General features: G+C 35.3%; 3 protein-coding genes and 1 long non-coding RNA gene across 5 annotated transcripts; 2 read left to right on the top strand and 2 right to left on the bottom strand.

Annotated features, from left to right (window-relative positions):
- Nucleotides 1-53: 53 nt before the first annotated feature.
- On the top strand, nt 54-6,808 carry LOC105949148 (protein INVOLVED IN DE NOVO 2). 2 transcript variants are annotated; one of them, XM_012972430.2, is made up of 8 exons: nt 54-413; nt 1,487-2,757; nt 2,867-3,048; nt 3,385-3,453; nt 3,542-3,829; nt 4,698-4,901; nt 6,167-6,405; nt 6,505-6,808. In XM_012972430.2, exons 2-7 carry the CDS (start codon nt 1,494-1,496, stop codon nt 6,401-6,403), a joined length of 2,244 nt encoding a protein of 747 aa, XP_012827884.1. In that variant the 5' UTR covers nt 54-413; nt 1,487-1,493; the 3' UTR covers nt 6,404-6,405; nt 6,505-6,808. The 2 variants fall into 2 exon arrangements, with proteins under 2 accessions (XP_012827884.1, XP_088673266.1); XM_088817140.1 differs by having other exon boundaries at nt 191-407.
- An 885-nt stretch (nt 6,809-7,693) lies between these two features.
- LOC148771318 (uncharacterized) lies at nt 7,694-8,329 on the top strand. Its single transcript, XR_016030933.1, has 2 exons — nt 7,694-7,826; nt 8,113-8,329. It is a non-coding gene; the product is annotated as an uncharacterized LOC148771318 (long non-coding RNA).
- Nucleotides 8,286-12,308, bottom strand: LOC105949161 (protein PMR5). Its single transcript, XM_012972450.2, has 4 exons — nt 11,862-12,308; nt 11,394-11,747; nt 10,704-10,862; nt 8,286-8,827 (listed from the first exon to the last, which is right to left on the bottom strand). The coding sequence occupies exons 1-4, from the start codon at nt 12,221-12,223 to the stop codon at nt 8,488-8,490; spliced, it is 1,215 nt and encodes a 404-aa protein (XP_012827904.2). The 5' UTR covers nt 12,224-12,308; the 3' UTR covers nt 8,286-8,487.
- A 2,387-nt stretch (nt 12,309-14,695) lies between these two features.
- Nucleotides 14,696-17,346, bottom strand: EXPA6 (expansin A6). The gene is made up of 3 exons (XM_012972346.2): nt 17,121-17,346; nt 16,683-17,001; nt 14,696-15,263 (listed from the first exon to the last, which is right to left on the bottom strand). Exons 1-3 carry the CDS (start codon nt 17,272-17,274, stop codon nt 14,954-14,956), a joined length of 783 nt encoding a protein of 260 aa, XP_012827800.2. The 5' UTR covers nt 17,275-17,346; the 3' UTR covers nt 14,696-14,953.
- Between the last annotated feature and the right edge of the window lie 1,445 nt (nt 17,347-18,791).

The following is an 18,791-nucleotide window of genomic DNA, read 5'->3' as shown; positions in this document are numbered from 1 at the left end:
AATTATCGAATCATCACACAACTAAAAAAACTTTCTCACCCTAAAACCCTCCTAACACCAAAAAAAAAAAAAAAAAAAAAAACCCTATTCGTCTTGTATTACGAAATAGTATAGAATTTAGCACGTCCCTTTAACTTATTATTTCAAAATTAAGCCTCTAATGACTAATCTAACTACTAGTCACACCATTAAGCAATTTTTTTTTTTGATAAATGTCACACATTAAGCAATTATGAACTTCATTCTTATATAAACACATTTGGCGCGTTTCACAGCCTAAAAACTCTCTCTCCTCTTTTATTTGCTTTTTCCGGCAAAAAACCTCTGTAATCTACTCTTCTGCGATTTTCTCTGCTGCCAAACCCTAGCATTCACCTCGTTCGTCTCCGTCGCTGCCATCGTTAGAGGTTTAGGTATTTAACTATTTTCGTTTTATTTTCTGCGATTTCCATCAATATATCTACAATTATTTCCATGATTTAAGTAATTTAGAAAAACCTTGTTTGAAAATTTTAGAACCCTAGAACAATTGGTTTTTTTTTTTTTTTTTTTTTTTTTTGCCGTTCTGAGGTAAGATCAGCAAACCCTCCGCCTTCACGAGTTGCGGAAATGTTGATCTTACTTTTTTTATTTGGTGTGCTCACATGGTGTTTAGACATAGGGTTTCGCTAAGTGTAATAGTGCTTTAATTATTTTAGAGAGTTTTGTTTCTAATGATGAATCATTTGTTGATTTGAAGGTAACCAGTTTTTGTGCATATATGCTTGGGCTGATTTTAGTCCTAAAGAAAATAATTAATTTTTTTATGTGCTCCCCCACAGCCATGCAAAGATGACTAAAATTTTTGGTCTCTGTTTGGTTCAGAGATTTTGATAGGAAAGAGGAATGATATGATAAAGAAACTAAAAGTTGAAGAAATTCGTTCGTTTGGTTGTTTATAGGAAGCCAAACCGAGACATGGATTAGTGAACGAGATGATTGGAGGAAGGTTTAGAGAAATGACCCGTTCCTCGATTGTTTTCTCTCTTACCCTCGTATTTTTCTGAGGAAAAAAAGTTTTTCAGAACTAGCTAGATTTTGTTTTGATTTTTTTTTCTAGCAATCGACAAACAACAGATAATATATGTCTCTTTGTTTTCTTCTATTTGCTTTATTAAATTCATTGAACCGGACAAGTTTTTAATGTTCATTTCTACAGTCTTGTGCGGATTTTAGAGCAGTTAATCTAAAGACTACTGTGATTCTATTTGACTGTGTTTCTACTTTCTAAGATAATAATTTTGCATTTATATTTTTGGGAGTTATTATCTGCGGGAGTGGCAGCATGGACCCAACATGAACACACAACTACAGTTCATAATTCTCTTTTTATTATTCCAGTTTGTTTGGCAAATTTGATGCCTTTCAATACTATGTACAAGGTTTTCCAATTCACTTTCTGTTTGATCCTTTTCTTCTCATTTTTCTCTTGTATTAACGAATGCAGGTTGAAGATGTCTCACAGGAGAGAAAGGAGAGACAGTAGGCACTCAGAGATTGAAGAGTTAGAGTATAGGCACTATAAACAATTGAGGGATGGAAAAATCAAAATCAGTGGTTCTGGGAAATATCTTGTCTGCCCTTTTTGCCGGGATCACAGCAGACGAGATTATGATCTCTTGGATCTAGAACGACATGCATCCAGAATTGCTAAAGAGTCAAAAAGTGCTAGCTTCAGCGACAAAGCTAGACATCTAGGACTGATTAAGTATTTGCATTGGTATGGCCATAGGAAGGGGGAATTGTCGCAATCAACTAAGAGAAGTCCTGAGCGTTCAGATAATTATGAAGATGATAAGAGGAAATCTCCAGAAACCGACAGAGATAGCAAGTTACAACAGAGAGACACCGAGAGAACTATTCAAGACGTGAAGAAACTTATAGAGGGAGATGATTCATCAATCCATACTACTGTCATAGTTACTGAACCGTGGGAAACATTACCAGGACCACATCAAATAGCAACACGGAAAGGTGATATAGCTGTTAAAGCGGATGATTTCGAAACTGAACCTGGAGAAATAATCAGGGAATCAGCAGATGTTGGTGTGATTGCCAAAGAGACATTAGTGAAATCTTGTGGAAGAGATCTCAAACAGGAGTTTCAATCCCGACGTGGTTCAGCTGTGAGGCCATCTGCTCATAAAGGTGACGATGAGCCTATTGTTTGGCCTTGGATGGCTGTTCTTGCGAACCTTCCCGTTGAGAAAAAGAATGGAAAATATGCCGGTGACAGCTGTCGGAAGCTAAAAGATGAATGGGTTAACCAAGGATACAATCCGGTAAAAGTTCATCCTTTGTGGGACTTCCGGGGTCACTCGGGGTTTGCAATTGTTGAATTTAAGAAGGATTGGGAGGGATTCAACAATGCTATGGCTTTTGAAAAAACATTTGAAACGAGTCGCTACGGGAAGAGAGATTGGTACGCGAGACGAGATAAAGGAGATAAGCTGTATGCTTGGCTTGCCCGTGAAGAAGAATATAGGGGAATGGGTCTTATCGGCAAACACCTTCGCAGGCATGGAGATCTTAAGAGCGTGTCTGAGATACAAAAGGAAGACAGAAGGAAAGAAACCTCCCTAATGTGCAACTTGACCATTGAATTGGAGACAAAGAGTAAAGAATGCGAGGAGATAAAGAAGAACATTAGCAAGACTGAAGTTTTTATGCGAAATATTGTAGAACAAAAGGAAGAGATGACTCAAAAATACAATGAAGGTACTATATATACTCAGCTGTTAGTTCAGTCTCGTGCTTTTTTATACTGTTTAAGCTACATGAAAGTAGCTACACGTTGACAACTAATCCCTTACATTATTGTATACAGAGATGGAGAAGATGCAGGCTGTTGCATCTGAGTTTTCCCAAAGAATTTATGAGGATCACGAGAGAAGCAGAGCAGAGTTGGAGGCTCGAAGAGAAGAGTTGAAGTCAAGGGAAAAGGAACTTAAACAACGTCAAGCACTGAACAAGAGTGAGAACAGGGAGCTGGAGGAACACAAGAAAATGGTATTACTTTTGTTAACGTATTACTTTAATTATTCATAAAATTATAGCAAACTCTCTCAAAATACGACGAGGGAAATACATATTGGATTCAGGATATGGGTTTTAACAGGATAGCAAACTCTCTGAAGATATGGCGAAGAAGTAAATTTTGGATTATGGGTTTGGGTTTTAATAGGAAGAAGGGTTTCTAGTACCTAGACAATGGTTCCTAACCTAATCTTTCACAGAAGGTTCTAGGTTATTTGTGTGTGGAAATTATAATGTCCATGCCCCTTTTCCTTATTTTACAGAAAAGAAATTTTCAAAACATTAGAATGACTGGGTGACTTTCTGCAGAATGAGATGGCAATCTTGAAGCAAAAGAAAGCTGATGAAAATATGTTGAAACTTGCAGAAGAACAAAAGGTATCTATCCATTTCATCCTTTGAGATTTGCATAAGTTTATCTCATGCTTAGTATCTTTCTTAGAATCTGATTTAATTTTTATTACAGAGACAAAAGGAACTTTTTCACAACAAGATTATAGAACTTGAAGCAAACCTTGACCAGAAGCAAGCACTGGAGTTGCAGGTAGAACGCCTGAGGGGTGCTGTTGAGGTGATGAAACACATGGCTGATGAAGGAGATATGGAAGAGAAGAAGAAGTTGGAGTCAATCGAAGAGGAGCTTCAGGAGAAAGAAGAAGAACTTGATGGTGTTGGATCTTTAAATCAAGCTCTTATTATCAAGGAGAGAAATACCAATGATGAGTTGCAGGAAGCTCGCAAGCAGCTGATAGAAGTGAGTTTTAACTACTACTAATAATTCTAAGCAAAATAGCCTTTTCCCTCCATTTTGGTTTTCATTATTTTCTTTATATTGCAAATCAGTTTTGTTCTTCATTTTTTTTCTCCAAGCTAATGTTACCATGTCTGCTGATGTCTTCAGCTGAATTGATTAATTTGAAGACCATTTATTGACAAGATTCATGAACAGTGACTAAATTACTGGTGGAAATCATAGTTGTTCACATAGGGCTCTTTAATATACGAGTAGATGATTTCTAGTTTTTTTTATTGTATTTCATTATGTGAGTACGTTTGACTGCTGCAAGTTAGATCACCACCTACTGGAGGACTATTTTCTAGCTTTCAATGCTTTGTTAGAACTAAGCCAGGTGTACATGCTACAACATCAATGGCTCAAATCTAATTTGCATGACAGTACTTCTGGTGTGGGAAGTTGTCTCTCTGTTCTATAATTTCGGGGATGTGTACTTAGTGTCCTTCAACTCAGATTGATTATACCGAGGGTAAATTTTGAAAAATACCTTTTAGGTTTAACCTATTCATAGAAACAATAGTTTAAGGGTAAAGCTCCCTTTGAGTTAGTTTCTACTTTGCAAATTGAGCTTATCGATTGGATGTCCTTACAACAACGACAAACCTCAAATGAGTACTTGTAGTTACGAAGATAGGTGGATTTTCGTAAATAGGCCAAACCTCAAGGATAGTTTCTGTATTATAATCTATATTAATTATTATTGCAGCATAGTTGGAATAGCCAAAAGACAAACTATTTTTTGTTGCTTTTACTGACATAATATGTTAGTGAAGTATAGTTCTCGATTTCATTAAGCATTTAATGGTCAAATTTATTTCTGACACAGGTTCTCAAGGATAGTCGAGCCAACATATGTGTCAAGAGGATGGGAGAACTTGATGGCAAGCCATTTGTCAAAGCTGCAAAAATAAAATATGCTGGTGAAGATGAAATTACAAAAGCGATGGAGCTCTGCTCACTGTGGGAAGATCACCTTAGGGATCCAAGCTGGCATCCATACAAGGTGGTTATGGAAGGAGGAGCTCATAAGGTATGTTTTTTTAGTGGGCTACATAACAAAATCATGTTTTCTCTATGCTGCATTAACAAAGGCTGTGAAATTTTGTCCGAGTATACTTAGGAAGTTGAATGAGTTGGAGTAATGAAGTCAAACTCAGTTTGTATCTGTTCATGTTTATATATGCAAATGTAGAAGTGACACACAGATAGATATGATGGGATACTTAGCTATTATTTATCCACATTTCATTAAGTTATATTCATACTTCCAGAAAATGAAAGTCCCTTTCATGTGTGTACTAAATGCAGAGCTAAAAGAAAAACACTGCGTTTTCTTCATTTGTTTCTCTTTCAACTTAATTAGTCATCTTTGAAACCCGTTGAAGATTCATGAAAGTGGATCTCGGGAAAAGCAAAGAAGAGACATGAGGAATTTCCGAAAACATATGAAACTCATGGTATTTGGGATTCGGTGATGTGAATTACAGAAGTGCTGTGGGTATAGCTTTTAATTGATAGCTACATTTTGGTTCTCTCCCCATTAGATCAGATATGAATGTGGAATTTGTTGTCGAAATTTTCGACTGGTGTTGATTTCAATTTCATCAGTAATTTATATTTAAATTCAATCAAATTGAGTAGCAGATTCCTGGCTCGAGATTATGGAGTATTTCCATTTACGACTTTCCAGAAGGCACTCAGGTCAACTTAAGTTGCGTCTCTTAAGGGAAAACGAAGAATGTTCGTTTCTTGGCAGAGTATTCAAATGTCTTCCTGAAAATTCACTTAGTTGCCAAATTAACTCAGTTCTAAAAATATGTCAAGAGCCATATCCCAAAAAAAAAAAAAATCAGAATTTTCTTAACTAGTTCCTGCTTCTAGTTTTCTCTAGAACAAGAGTAATTTGTACTGCCTAACAAACTGTTTATTTTTAATTCAAGTTGAATATCATCAAACATCTATTGCAGTAAAGTTGTCCAGTTAGTGTTTATTATTTCAAAAACATTATTCTTGTCATCTATAAAAAAGTTCTCATAATCTGAACATTTTGGATGTTGACTTGTATGCAAATCTTGACTTGCATATTCATGGGTATCTGTACCTAATCCTGGTTGTGTTTAACTATGATTTCCTTGTTCCTAATGATGTTTTTTTCTCACACTCGTTTAAATCTGTCAATGTACTGCATGAATAATGAAAGAATTCGCCAACTTAATTGTAGTTTTTTTAATTTTCAATCCACTAAGAATTCCATCCATATACTTAGTTTACACCTCCATTATGTGCAATTGACAGGAAGTTCTGGACGAAAATGACGAAAAGTTGAACGAGCTGAAAACTGAATTCGGCGAAGAAGTGTACAAGAGTGTGACCAAGGCTCTGGATGAGATGAATGAGTACAACCCAAGTGGTAGGTATCCAGTACCAGAGCTGTGGAACAACAGCGAAAACAGGAAAGTCAAATTGAAAGAGGGGATTCAGCATTTACTTAAACAGTGGAAGCTTCACAGAGGAAAAAGGCGAAGGAACTGAAGGTTTGTGTTATTATTACAACCTTGTACTGGAAAATATGCATGGATTTCTTACACATTTGAATTTTTTATTTTTTGTAATTTTAAATACTTATGATGCAGGAAGAGTTCCAAGTGCTGGAATTGATGCCTCTACCATATTGATATTTTGGGCTAACTGTATATCTCGTTTCTTTAATCGGATAACCGAGGAGTTCTAACAAATTACAAAGATGAGTGTCTCAGAATGCCGGGGATATTTCAGCTTCGTATGACTCGTGACATTATAGAAGTTGTGACTCGAATTAAATGGCATTTTTTACTAGATTATTTGACCGACGGTGCATGTGAGCTTCTTAATTTCGTGCTGTTGAAATTTATCATTACCAACTTAGGTAATATTCAATCATACAACAATTTCCATCAAGGTTGCTTGTGGGTGTAAAGATTGGAAGGTAAAAAAAATAAAAAATAAAAAATCTATAATAATAAATCGAGAAAGTTGATTGGATGGATCCATTCTCCAATTGACTTAAAGTCGTTTAACTCTCGATTTGTATTCGAGTTATCCCGTTGAATTCAAATCCCCTCGTTTGAAATTATTTTCCCAAATCATGTTATCATATCCAAATCTTTTATTCCAACCTTAGGTTGCATTTGGTTGGAAAATTTTGGATATTTTGAACGATTTCGGAAAGTAATTTTAAACGACTTATAATCAAATGGATTTGAAATTCAACGAAACGACTCGAAATGAGAGTTAAAAAATTTGAAGTTCATTGCAAAATGAATTCATCCAATCAAATTTATTGAATTTATCATTATGAATTTTAAAACTAACTTGCAAATTCATTTCTTCCATTGAAACCTAAATGTACTCCATACTTACAAATAATGGGTTCTTTTATGTGTGCTGAATTAGTTACCTGCCATTGATGCTCTTTAAGATAGCTGCAAGCGGTCCCCACTAATTAGATGATGGAAAGAGGAAGCGGAGAAAGGAAAAATCGAGTAGAAAAAGGAGGGAAATGAGGATCAAGAAAACGGGAAAAAAAAAACGATGTTTAAAGTGAGGAAGAGCAGATGAGGTAGAATGAGGGGTCCTGGAGGCCGATATTTATACGAAAGACACGTGTGGCATTAGTGCCGGTGGCAAATCCGAGGTTTTGATTTCTTCAATTAATTCTCTGATTTCTGCATTCAGTTTTTTTCCTTTACGTAGTTGACGTTTTCTGATGTATAATTGATTTTCTGAATCGGTGGTGCGTGTTGGAATTATATCGGGTTCGGTGATTTTGTCGATACGATTCATAGCTTTTATAGGTAAGGTGGTGAATTTTAGATTGATTGAGGATCAAGTGTGGTTCTCGTTTCATCCGTGTCAAATCTTTGCGTATTGATGGTTGGTCTTGAGTTATTATACCGACTTAGCTAACTTATGTGAGGTAACATTTAATTCGATGAAAATCAGTGTTCTTCCTTGTCGCGAATTATTGCAGACAAATATATTTATATGCTAACTCAACTGAAAATTCCATAGTTTCCTTATGAATTACTGCTTTAGTTTCTTTGTCGACGAACCTAGTCATTCTTAGACGATTCCTGTTTTGCAAATCGATTTATTAAATGTTGCAGTGAATTTTGATTTTGAATTATATTCTATTCTTTTTTTTTTTCCAATCTGATCGAACTCAATTCTTACACGGTTTCCGTCTTGATTTTTTTTTCCAGAAACTCAGAACTCGATATCTTCGTAACGAGCTCGAATAAAGAGGGCTGGAGTGGTTACATTAGGTACTCTATGCTGTTAAATTTAGTTTAACATTACAGTAGAACCTCGATAAAATAATACTCGATAAATTAATTACTTCGCTTAATTAATAATTTCTTCTGATCCCAACTCAGTAAAAACTCATTAAATTATTAATTCATTAATTTTATTTCGTTACAATAATAGAATTTTGTTAGACCCATCTGTACTAATTTATAGAGGTTCAACATTATCTCAAAGCTATAAAAAAGAACTATATATATTGATGGATAATTAAATTTAATTAAACATAAAAAGGACATGCAAAAAAAAAAAAACAAAGAAAAAAGTGTATACTAGTGTAGAAAGAAGAGGGCAGTGTAGAATAACTGGTTCCAAGTATCGGGCAGTCCGGGCAGGCACCAATGGCTGCAATCAGCTGAATGGTCAGGATTAGCTCTTTGCTCAGCCGTTAGATCTCCACTGTAGATTGATGGATGTGCATCTTTCCTCATAGCAGATAGCAAAGTAATATCCAGCAAGAATGGAGGCTTATTCATTGAAGATAGGACCACCTGCACCACCTTCATCTGATCAGGGTATATACCCGGGTAACCGGTTGAACCGGTCGTCGGCATCGTTTCTCCGTAGCAGCTTTTCGCTGTTGATACCGACCCTGCATTCCACTCACTTGGACTGCAAAAAAAATAAAACACACATTTTTATTAATTCTTTGTATATTATTCCCAAATATTAAATATACTACGGTCAGTGAGATGCTACGTCTGCTGAAATACAATAGGTGAGTTTGCACCATTGATCTATACAGATAACTACTCAATAAGCACATATACACATGGATGCGTGTGTTATTATGTGTAGATTAATGATGCAGAGTGTAGCATATGCAAAAACCCTAATCTACCATCCAAATTTATGGATATATTTTAGATATAGTATTTTTTTTAAATTAAATAAAAATTAAAAAAGAAATAGAAGGATAATGTAATAAAGAGGAAGGGGTTCATGTTTGGTAATGCAAGAACATTACTCAACCTAAGCATTTATGTGTGTGTGTGGTTTTTGTGGGTTTTGGAATTTAGGGCACCGCAGAAGTTGAGTGCAAAAGCTGACTACCCCTATAAATGTATGTCAACTCTCACATGCCAACATTCATAATTTTTGGTTCAATTCACAGGTTAAAAGGTGCAAATTATATAAATAGAAACTAAATAAAAAAAATTAAATAAAAATTAAAATTGTGTTCTTTTGTTTTTAGAATAAGAGTAATTTCACATGAGAGAATTAACATATATAATAAATTGATTGTGATTGAAGTGGATGGAATAAATAAGAGTATTTTTGGATTGAATGATTTGTATTTTGAGAAGATAATTTAGGGAAGGGTTTCAAATTAGACAAATGAGATGGACAATTTTCAATTTGAGCTAATTTTTGTTATCCTTTCATGATTTTTATGGAATCTTTTTTCTTCTATAAAATATTCCTGGAAAAATATTAATTCTACCTCTACAGACGTGGAATATATTGAAGGTAGCAATGCACAAGTTAAAAAAGATTGCCTATATGTGCTATGATGGTTCGTACTAGCAAATCCAGGAAGTGTAGTGACATTGCAAAGTGAGAGATTGTTCTAGGGGTAGAATTGATATTTTTGAGGAATATTATCTTGAATCAAAAAGATTTCATGAAATCACACTACAAGGGGGTCAGTGTAAAATCAAAACAAATATTGGGGAGATTTTTGTAATTCCAATTAGGTCGGGGTGCCTTTCATAATTTAGCCTAAGTTCAGGGGTGTTTCGTAATTTACCCTATAAAAAATTGTACAATTATTGAAGTCGACTATGGGATCCAGCTTTTTGCTGATTTCTGATTACAACTTAATTGTCTTTATTGTATATAAATTTATTAGACCTCTTTATATATTTTGGAAAAAAACACAAATACTTTAATTGAAGCAAAAAACTGTTGCAGCCTCTACACCATCTAATTTGGTCAACAACACAGTCAACCCATCCATCTATAGACCAATAATACAGAATCTACTTCTTTTCAAAAGCTAAAAGACAGAAGCAGTTTCATACAAGCTGGCACTCAACAATTATTTCAGACACACACACATAGATATATATATAAAGTGTATGTATGCATTATTTTAGTATTCACACTTAACTTAATAATTGGGTGGAACTAATTAAAGATCGCTTCAATTTTAATTTTATTATTCGGCAAAACTCAAAATATAGAATTTATAGCTGTTTGAGTTAGACTTTTAATCTAATTTGAATCGTCGAAATTGGATGTCGGGTGAGAAATATATGCACGATTCAATTAGAAGTGCACAAAACTTTCAAAATTGTCGTCCGACATCCAGTCTAACTGATTCAAGTTGGATTACAAAGAAAACTAAGAGTACTACAGTGTCCGTTTTTTCAATTTGCCAAAATCAGATTAGAAAATTGTCAAAAAAAATCATGTTCGACGTCAAAACAATATCAGTAAAATCGAAACGACATTCGAAATTTCAATTAAAGAAAAGAAGACATACTTGTAGTGAGTGGGAGAAATGCCCTGGAAAAAAACTCTGCATCTAGTTGTGTCAATATTTGAATCTACCCAATTTGCCCATGTTCTCATCCCTCTCTCCATTGCCACCAACCTATCCATATCTTGGTACAGTGTTCCATCTACATCCATATAATCCCACCTGCAAATATAATTCTTTTTAAAAATAAATAATAAAAAATAAATATATAAGGTAAATTACAACCACCCTACCTAATGTATGGTCAAATTACAAAATTCCCTAATGTTTGGATAGTTACAACTACTCCCCTCAACTATGAATTTTCTTACACGTCCATCCTTATGGTGTCAAATTCAACATAATTTTTTTAGATTCCGTTGAATATTTTCTAGTTCGTACTCGTTTTGCAAAAAATACAGAATTTCTAATATATATACAAGCCAAAAAATCACATCTTATGATCATCTTTCTTTTAAATGTGGAGTTCGAACGGGATAAAACATATACAAAATTGAGAATATTCTATATAATCTAGAAGATTCCACTAAATTTGACACCGCAAGGGTGGACGTGTAAGAAGATTTATAAGTTGACGGTGGTTGTAATTATCCAATCATGAGGGGTTTTTTCGTAATTTGCCCATACTTCAGGGTGTTGTAATTTACCCATATATATAATATATATAATGACATACGGAAATGACGATATTACCCTTGGAGGGCACCTTTGTGAGTCCACCAATGGCCGGTGTTGAAAGAAAGAACATCAACACCGGTCCAAGCATTCCCATTCCCCCGAATATCGCCCAATCGGAGCACTCTCTTCCCTTGCACGGAATCTATGTCGACAAGGTACGGCGCCCTGTAAAACGACACCGTAATCCCATATTCCAAGAACTTGAAGACGGAGAGTGGGTCCCCTCTGATAATCTGCGTCGGCGACGCCGCCGGCAGCCCCGCCGATATCATGCAAATCAACGACTCCCATTGGTTCCTCCCCAACGAGTCCCCCACAAACATCACGCTCTTCCCCCTCATTCTCGCTGCAAACTCACCCCCATTGAACCTACATATATGTATGTATACGTACACAGTCATATATACATACAGGTGTGGTCTGCCCACCAGGTGTTTGTGTTTTTGCCTAGGTGAGTTTTTTTGTTTTTTTGTTTTTGTTTACCTGGGGATTTGGCAATTGGCGGGCTGCCAGCGGAACTTGAGGTAATCGGTGTCGGGACGGCCGTACATCTGGCAGTTGAATTCTGGGTCGATGATGGGGCAGGAGTATTGGTAGGGTTGATAGGTGTCGTCGTGTACCCAGTTGCCCATGAACAGAGCGCAGGAGCTCTGGTTTGCTTGAAGCATTGGTCTTCTATGGTGTACATTGTTGTTGTTGTGGTTTTTCAGACCGACGAGCAAAACCGATGAAACTGTAACTATGTTGCCGGAATATTGTAGTAATATAATGGCTAATACTATTATGAAGTGGGATGTAAATGAAGATGGAGAAGAAGAAGAAGAAGAATGTTTTGGAGTAGCCATGGAGGAAGAAGAATAATGAAAAGTAAGATATAGAGATAGATAGATAGAGAGAGAGAGAGAGAGAGAGAGAGAGAGAGAGAGAAACTTTAGTGGGATGTATGTATATTATGTATATATATATAATGTAAATTACGGCCACTTCTTAGGTAAGAAAATACGAAAAAATCTGCTATGTTTGAGTTATTACAATCGCTGATTAATTATAAATCTTCTTACACGTTTATTATTACTGTGTTAAATTTAGTGGAATCATCTAAATTACATGGGATATTTTCTAGTTTGTACCTATTTTATCCAATTTGAGCTCCATAGTTTGAAAGTGGCTGTTGGTTTTAAATATTAGACTGCGGTGCATCAGAAACTCCATTTTTGCACCAAACGGGTATAAATTAGAGAACATTCCACGGGATCTAGAAAATTATGTTACATTTGACACGATAAAAATGGACGTATAAAAAGATTCATAGTTGATCGATGACTGTAATTACCTAAATATGAGGGGGTTTTTCGTAATTCAAGTATTCAAGATTACCTCGGGGTGGCAGTAATTTACCGTATGTATAATGTGGAGTGGGAAGTTTCTGTAATGGGTTAGAACTTTTGTATTCTTGTGTGCATGTGAAGGTAGGCTGAGGATTGTTCACGTGTGTGCCAATCTATTCTTATTTTTTGGTCCTTTTTATTTATATAATATAAAGTTTGATTGGGATTAGATTTTAGAATAACTTAGAAAAGGTACCCTTTATTCACCGTCAGAATACGATTCTTTAATAAATAATAAATAGTAATATTTAAATCAATAAATAAATATACGAATAAAAATAGAGAGAATTCTGTGAAGTTTGAGTTGTAAGAATAGAAGAGCAATCAAAATTAAATAAGGAGGCAATTACACATTTTTGTGGATGGTGAGACCACAGAATTAGGCAAGTTGGAGACAGTCTGTCATTCCAAATTGAAATCCGCACATTCTTTATATTTTCACTATTGTCTTATTTCCTTTATTTTTTCTTTTCTTTAATATAATCATTTTGTTAAATAATGATATATATAATACCTCTAACTGCAATCGATATTTTTTTAAGGCATTTGTTTGCGTTGCACTGTTGCGTTGGATTGACTAAATAATAGTAATTAATAAGATGTTTGGTTCGTAATATTCAAAATAACTCAAGTTCGGTACCCGAATGAAAGTCTGAAATTACATGCTACTATATCGTTAAATCAGTAACAATCTTCCCTCTACGATTAATTTTGTATGGGTTATTAAAAATTTGTTTGCTACTATTTAGTTACATTGACTAAATAGTAGGATTTAGTAAACGAAATGAGAATAGGGACCCTTAAACGAAAAACGGGCTACTTCATGCGTTTTTTTTTTTAATGGCTTTAAAACAACATGGGCTTACATATGAGGCCTTGGTTGCCGCTTCACTTTAATTTTTGGGCCTTTTGTTAATTTGGCCGAAAGTAGTCTAATTAATTAGCCATAGCCCATAAACCAATTAAATTGATCTATGCACCTTTCGAACTAGTGCATCTAATTAAACAAAAGTGCTTCTCCATTTAATAAATAAATTTTCGTGTTTCACGATTTTAGTTCTTCTCGACAAATAAATAGATATTTCTACTTTGTTATTACACGCGCACCGTAGGTAGGTATCCAAAGCTATTACGTTTGTCTTCACCTTTTCCAACAGTAGAGAGGATCCAATGTTTAGAGCCTGTAATTAGGAACCATTGTTTCAATTTTGCAAATGTCCACTTTTTAAATGAATTTCTATCATGCATTATCTTATGCTTGTATTAACTTCTGTTATAAAAAAAAAAAAAAAAAAAAATCCTGCAAGAGATGACCTAGCGATTGGAGCAAGAGAATTTGTGTTCAATAACTCAAGATGGTTAGATCGAGATTGTCACATTCATCGTTTTTAGCGGTTCCTTTTGATTGTGTAAGCGCACTTTATTTTCCCTCCTTTTTCTTTCTTTGATCCAATTTTTTCCCCCTTTTTCTACCCACTATGGTTGTTGTCACATAAAAGAAAAGGAAAGGATAAGTTTCAAAGTCTAAAAGTTAGTCATTAGCATAGAAATTTATCATGCATTCAAATTGGGATTGCCTAATTTATTTTTTATATAACAATCTTTGTTATTGCAATTTCTCAATCATTCTAAAATTAATTCAATACAAATATTGTTACTTGTACTGTATTCACCTCAAATATTAGCATCTACCGTTTGATTATCACTTAATGTGTCTCCGCAGTATTGCAGAATTTACACTTCATTAAACACACCAGGTAATTTTACGTTATTGATCTACAATTTTAAACTATATTGTGTATTTCATCAGATGTATTATACGATTATCTCATAGGCCGTACATCCCGCCATGAGATAATTGATGGTCATAAATCATAATTAAGTTAACAGTATAATATTTATTAATTAAACAAAAAAGCTTAAACAAAATGAAAAAAACAAGCATTTCCATTAAAATAAAGAAAGTAAAAATACAATCACACACCATTTACCCAAATAGAAAACTATGTAATTAAATTTTATAGAAACTGCGGGCTACAGTATTTTGTGCAGCCGCCTCAGCCTTTTCTTCCTCTCTCTCCAAAACTCAAAACAGAGAAACAAACTCCCAATTCATAATACCTTCTCTCTCCTCCACTTTTTCAAAATTCCGTGAAAGCCCTAGGGGTAAATCGGTAAATTCAAAATTCAAACCCTGAAGTTCTTTCCAACAAATGTTTGACCGAATTGCCAATTGGCGGGAGCGATGTTCCATGAGGTGGAAGTGCGTCGGTCACTGCCTGTGACCCTGAAGGAAAGTGACTGACCAACCAGAACAGAGTTTGACTGCCAATTTTGACCCCAGTTTCTGCTCATGCTCATCCAACCAGTCCTCGTCCCTTTTATGCTCAGCCTCACGATATCCCCTGCACCCGCGACGTTGGTTACCAAAACCAGGTTGAAGTAACGGAACCCGTTTATTGTGAACCTTATACCTCCTTGCTTCCTACATGGCACCCTGTAACATATAACAAACACGCACCTCATTGTTATTTTTCAGCTCTAATATATATTTTTTCAATTAAAGTTTGTACGCTTAAGTTTAGATCTTTTCCACATTTGACCCCTCATGTTTACAAAAATACACATTTAACCCCTAATATATCAGTAACTTAAAAAACTTGGCCATCTGCTTCAATTTACCATTAGTCCATCAATCAAGGTTGTGGTGGATTCCGTTATTTTTAACAGACACATAACTGGAAAAGACTAAAAGATGCTGAATTTTTCAAACATAAAGACCGAAAGTGTTTTTTAAGAATATCGGGGAACAAATATGAAATCGGGGCAAACCTAAAGGTGAAAATGTATATTTTCCATCAAAAATTATATATTTATTTATTTATTAATTATTATTATTATTATTATATAATTATTATTATGGTGTAATGCGGAGCGGGAATTAAGGATGAGGAGGCAGTACGGCGGCGGAGGACTTTTCACATCTAAAAACGCATCGGAGAATGTGATTCCACCACCACCTAGGGTCTGATGCTTGACTTGTACACTCAGATAGACGGTCAGGATTTTACGTGACGTGTCTAGACCCTAGTGGCTGGGGTAAATATATAGGTAATATAGTGGGGCCCACACTAGTACTACCGAACTTTCTCTCGCTCACGTGGTGTGTTTCTGGTCCGGGACAACTTAAATGCCTCCTCAACACGACGTCGTGTTGGTGTGTGTGACTGTGTGTTTGTGTTTTTGACCGTGCAGCAACTAACCATGTGCAACTAACTAAATACGGCCAGTTTTTCTGGAATGTCTGTCAGTTTATTACAACATGTTCACACCCTCACTCCTTCAGAAACTACATTTTGTTCGTAGATTTGTTCATTCTACTTAATTAAATAGCATGATAAATTACGAAAACCTCTAAAACTTAGATTAAATTACAAAAATCAGTTCCACCTATTCGTAATTATCAAAAACTCCCGATCTTTGTTTTCTGTCTTAATCCAACTACTACAGTGTGATTTTTCGTAGATTCTTTTTAATTCCAGGGAATAGATTTTACACAATTTCAGAATATATTATTTTATTTCCCCTATTTAACAAAAGGTATAATAGAGTGTGCACATTTCATGTTGAAAAAATTGGATCAAAAGTTAATAAGAGGGAGATTTTGGTTACTACGGATAGATAGTGTGTTTTTCGTTATTTAGACTAAGGTAAGGGGTTTTTTAGTAATTACACTAAAAAAATATTTATAAAGGATAACTAAAGGATAATCGCATAGAATGACATCACTGTGACGCATGACAGTCACATGAAAGCAAGTAGGCAGAACGCGCGCGCGTGCAAAAAAGGAAAAAAAAAAAAAAAAAAAACAGAGCAAAAGCGAAAAAAGCAGAAAGAGAATGGTTCATTGGCTCACCTGCGGAAGTTGACGGGGACAATTCCGGCGCGGTACTCGGCGATCTTGAGGAACATGGGCATGGCGAGATCGAAATGGGTACGGGGCGGGTTGCACCACCCGCCATTGTCGTTGGGCAGGGCGTAGTTGGGCGGGCAGAAGTTGGTGGCCGTGACCAGGATGGAAGGGCTGCCAGCGTGGCACCACTGCTTCTCGTTGGCGCACTTGATCTCGAAGCATGCCCCGCAGCTGAAGCCGTTGTTGAACAGCGCCGTGCTCAGCGCCGCCGTGTTCACTCCGTAACCCTGGCTGTACAGATTCCCGTACCCGCACGCCCCACCTGTGTATATATATAAGTTCAAACATATTAATTAATATAATAATAATAATAATAATAATAATAATAATAATAATCAATATATAAAATGTGACCGGAATTTGAAGTGGGTAATTAAGTACCCATAGTGCCGGAGGCGTCGCTGCCGCCGTAGAAGGTGGCGTGGGCGCCCTGCCAGCCACCGCCGGAGTACACGCCGGGAATCCTCGCCTCAATTGGTGGTGGCAGGACTGAAACAATTGTAGCAATGCAGGCTATTACAGCGAGGAGAGCCATTTTCTCTCACTAGAAATTGGGAGTAGGGTTTGGTTAGAGAGAGAAAGGGGTGGGATGAGTGAGAAGGAAGTGGAGGGAAGAGTGGTACTTATGGAGGGAGGGAGGGGGGCCGCCCCCCAATGGCAGCTTTTGTAATTTAAGTGGAAGCAGTGGTCTTGTTTCGGGAATATTTTTACAGTCTTTTTGTAAATGTAAGGCTATACGATGGCGCGTGGGGTTTACGCTCCAACTGTTGCGAAACCCTGGATTGTATGGGGCCCACCTGTTTGACAAAACATTCCGAATTCAATTTTCAAACTGTGGCAGTCCATTTTAATGGTTATAGATTAGTTTTGTTTGAGCAACGAATATTATATAATTAATTAAAATATGAAGAGTTGACCTAATTTAGGAAATGAATATTAGTTGTGTGTTTTAGATGCAACAATCATAAAATCGTCCAACTATATATTTTAAATATATAAATAATTATGTATTATGTGATTAAGTTATGCTATGTAAACTTGTTTACGTTGGGCTCGTTTGCTTGATACTATTAGGTTAGATTAACTAAACAATAGAAGTTATTAAAATGTCTGGTTGGTAGTTCCAAATTCCAACATTACTCAAGTCCGATATTAAACTTGAATCACATAATTAAGTGTTATTATGTTATGAAATTAGTAACACTTCTCGCCCACGCGGTTAATTTTGTAAGGATTGACTAAAACATAAAATTACAATTTTATCTTTAAACCAATAACTTAATTTTATTAAATAAAAGTCTTTATAGACAATTGACATAGCATAATCTAACAAATGTAAGACAACATGTTATCTAGAACGAAACAGATTATTAACTAACTAATTAGTTAACCAATAGAAAATTAATTCAATCTAATGTAATCTGGTCTAATTCAATACAGATAAGCAAAAGTTGCCTATAAATACAAAATTTGAACATTATAAATTATAATTTATTTTTATTAAATTATTGATGTACCCTTATATTTTTAATATTTACATGTTTCCGTGTCTAATTCTTTGAGTTATGAAAGATAATAATCAAACATCTATATTTTCACAAATAATGAAAGCGAACATCTTCCAAATAAAATATTTCGTTTTAAATTGAATAAAAAAAAAAAGTATTTAAAGAGAAGAATTAGTTAGAGAAAATGCAAGAAAAGCGAGGATATAAATCGTATAACGACTTTGCTTCAATCGAAAGTTTAGGCGTAATAAGCGGCCATAATTAACAGAAACTTCAACTAAAAGAAAAAAGAAGAAAAAGGAATAAAAGTGGACCCCACTTAAATACATAGGACAAATACCATACATTCAACCACATTGGGTTAAAAAGCCCAACCCGGTATCCAAAGCTATTAATATGGGCCCCATTTTAATTTCCGCAATTTAAGGGCTTTAACTGCTTCTGGGCTCCACCAATCTCGAGCTACCCGCTCCCCACTCTTGACCCTACCCATTTCTAACCGGATTCTTTTTTTAAACCAAATTCTTGTAAACAAATAAAAAAA

The sequence above is a fragment of the Erythranthe guttata genome, chromosome 4 (assembly GCF_056151865.1).
Source record: "Erythranthe guttata isolate IM_541 chromosome 4, IM_541, whole genome shotgun sequence".
In the NCBI taxonomy this organism is placed as follows: domain Eukaryota; kingdom Viridiplantae; phylum Streptophyta; class Magnoliopsida; order Lamiales; family Phrymaceae; genus Erythranthe; species Erythranthe guttata.
This window is presented reverse-complemented; position numbering and strand designations above follow the sequence as displayed.

Bases quoted from the DNA above. Each gene is read 5' to 3' on its own strand.
- LOC105949148 (XM_012972430.2), top strand. From the start codon at position 1,494: ATGTCTCACAGGAGAGAAAGGAGAGACAGTAGGCACTCAGAGATTGAA. The intron at 3,049-3,384 runs GTATTACTTTTG...GACTTTCTGCAG, and splicing joins TGGAGGAACACAAGAAAATG to AATGAGATGGCAATCTTGAA. The intron at 3,454-3,541 runs GTATCTATCCAT...TTTTTATTACAG, and splicing joins AACTTGCAGAAGAACAAAAG to AGACAAAAGGAACTTTTTCA.
- LOC105949161 (XM_012972450.2), bottom strand. From the start codon at position 12,223: ATGGCTACTCCAAAACATTCTTCTTCTTCTTCTTCTCCATCTTCATTT. The intron at 10,863-11,393 runs GTAATATCGTCA...TTATATTTGCAG, and splicing joins CACAAAGGTGCCCTCCAAGG to GTGGGATTATATGGATGTAG. The intron at 8,828-10,703 runs GTATGTCTTCTT...TTTTTTTTGCAG, and splicing joins ATTTCTCCCACTCACTACAA to TCCAAGTGAGTGGAATGCAG.
- EXPA6 (XM_012972346.2), bottom strand. From the start codon at position 17,274: ATGGCTCTCCTCGCTGTAATAGCCTGCATTGCTACAATTGTTTCAGTC. The intron at 17,002-17,120 runs GTACTTAATTAC...ATATATACACAG, and splicing joins CGACGCCTCCGGCACTATGG to GTGGGGCGTGCGGGTACGGG. The intron at 15,264-16,682 runs GTGAGCCAATGA...TATATGTTACAG, and splicing joins GTCCCCGTCAACTTCCGCAG to GGTGCCATGTAGGAAGCAAG.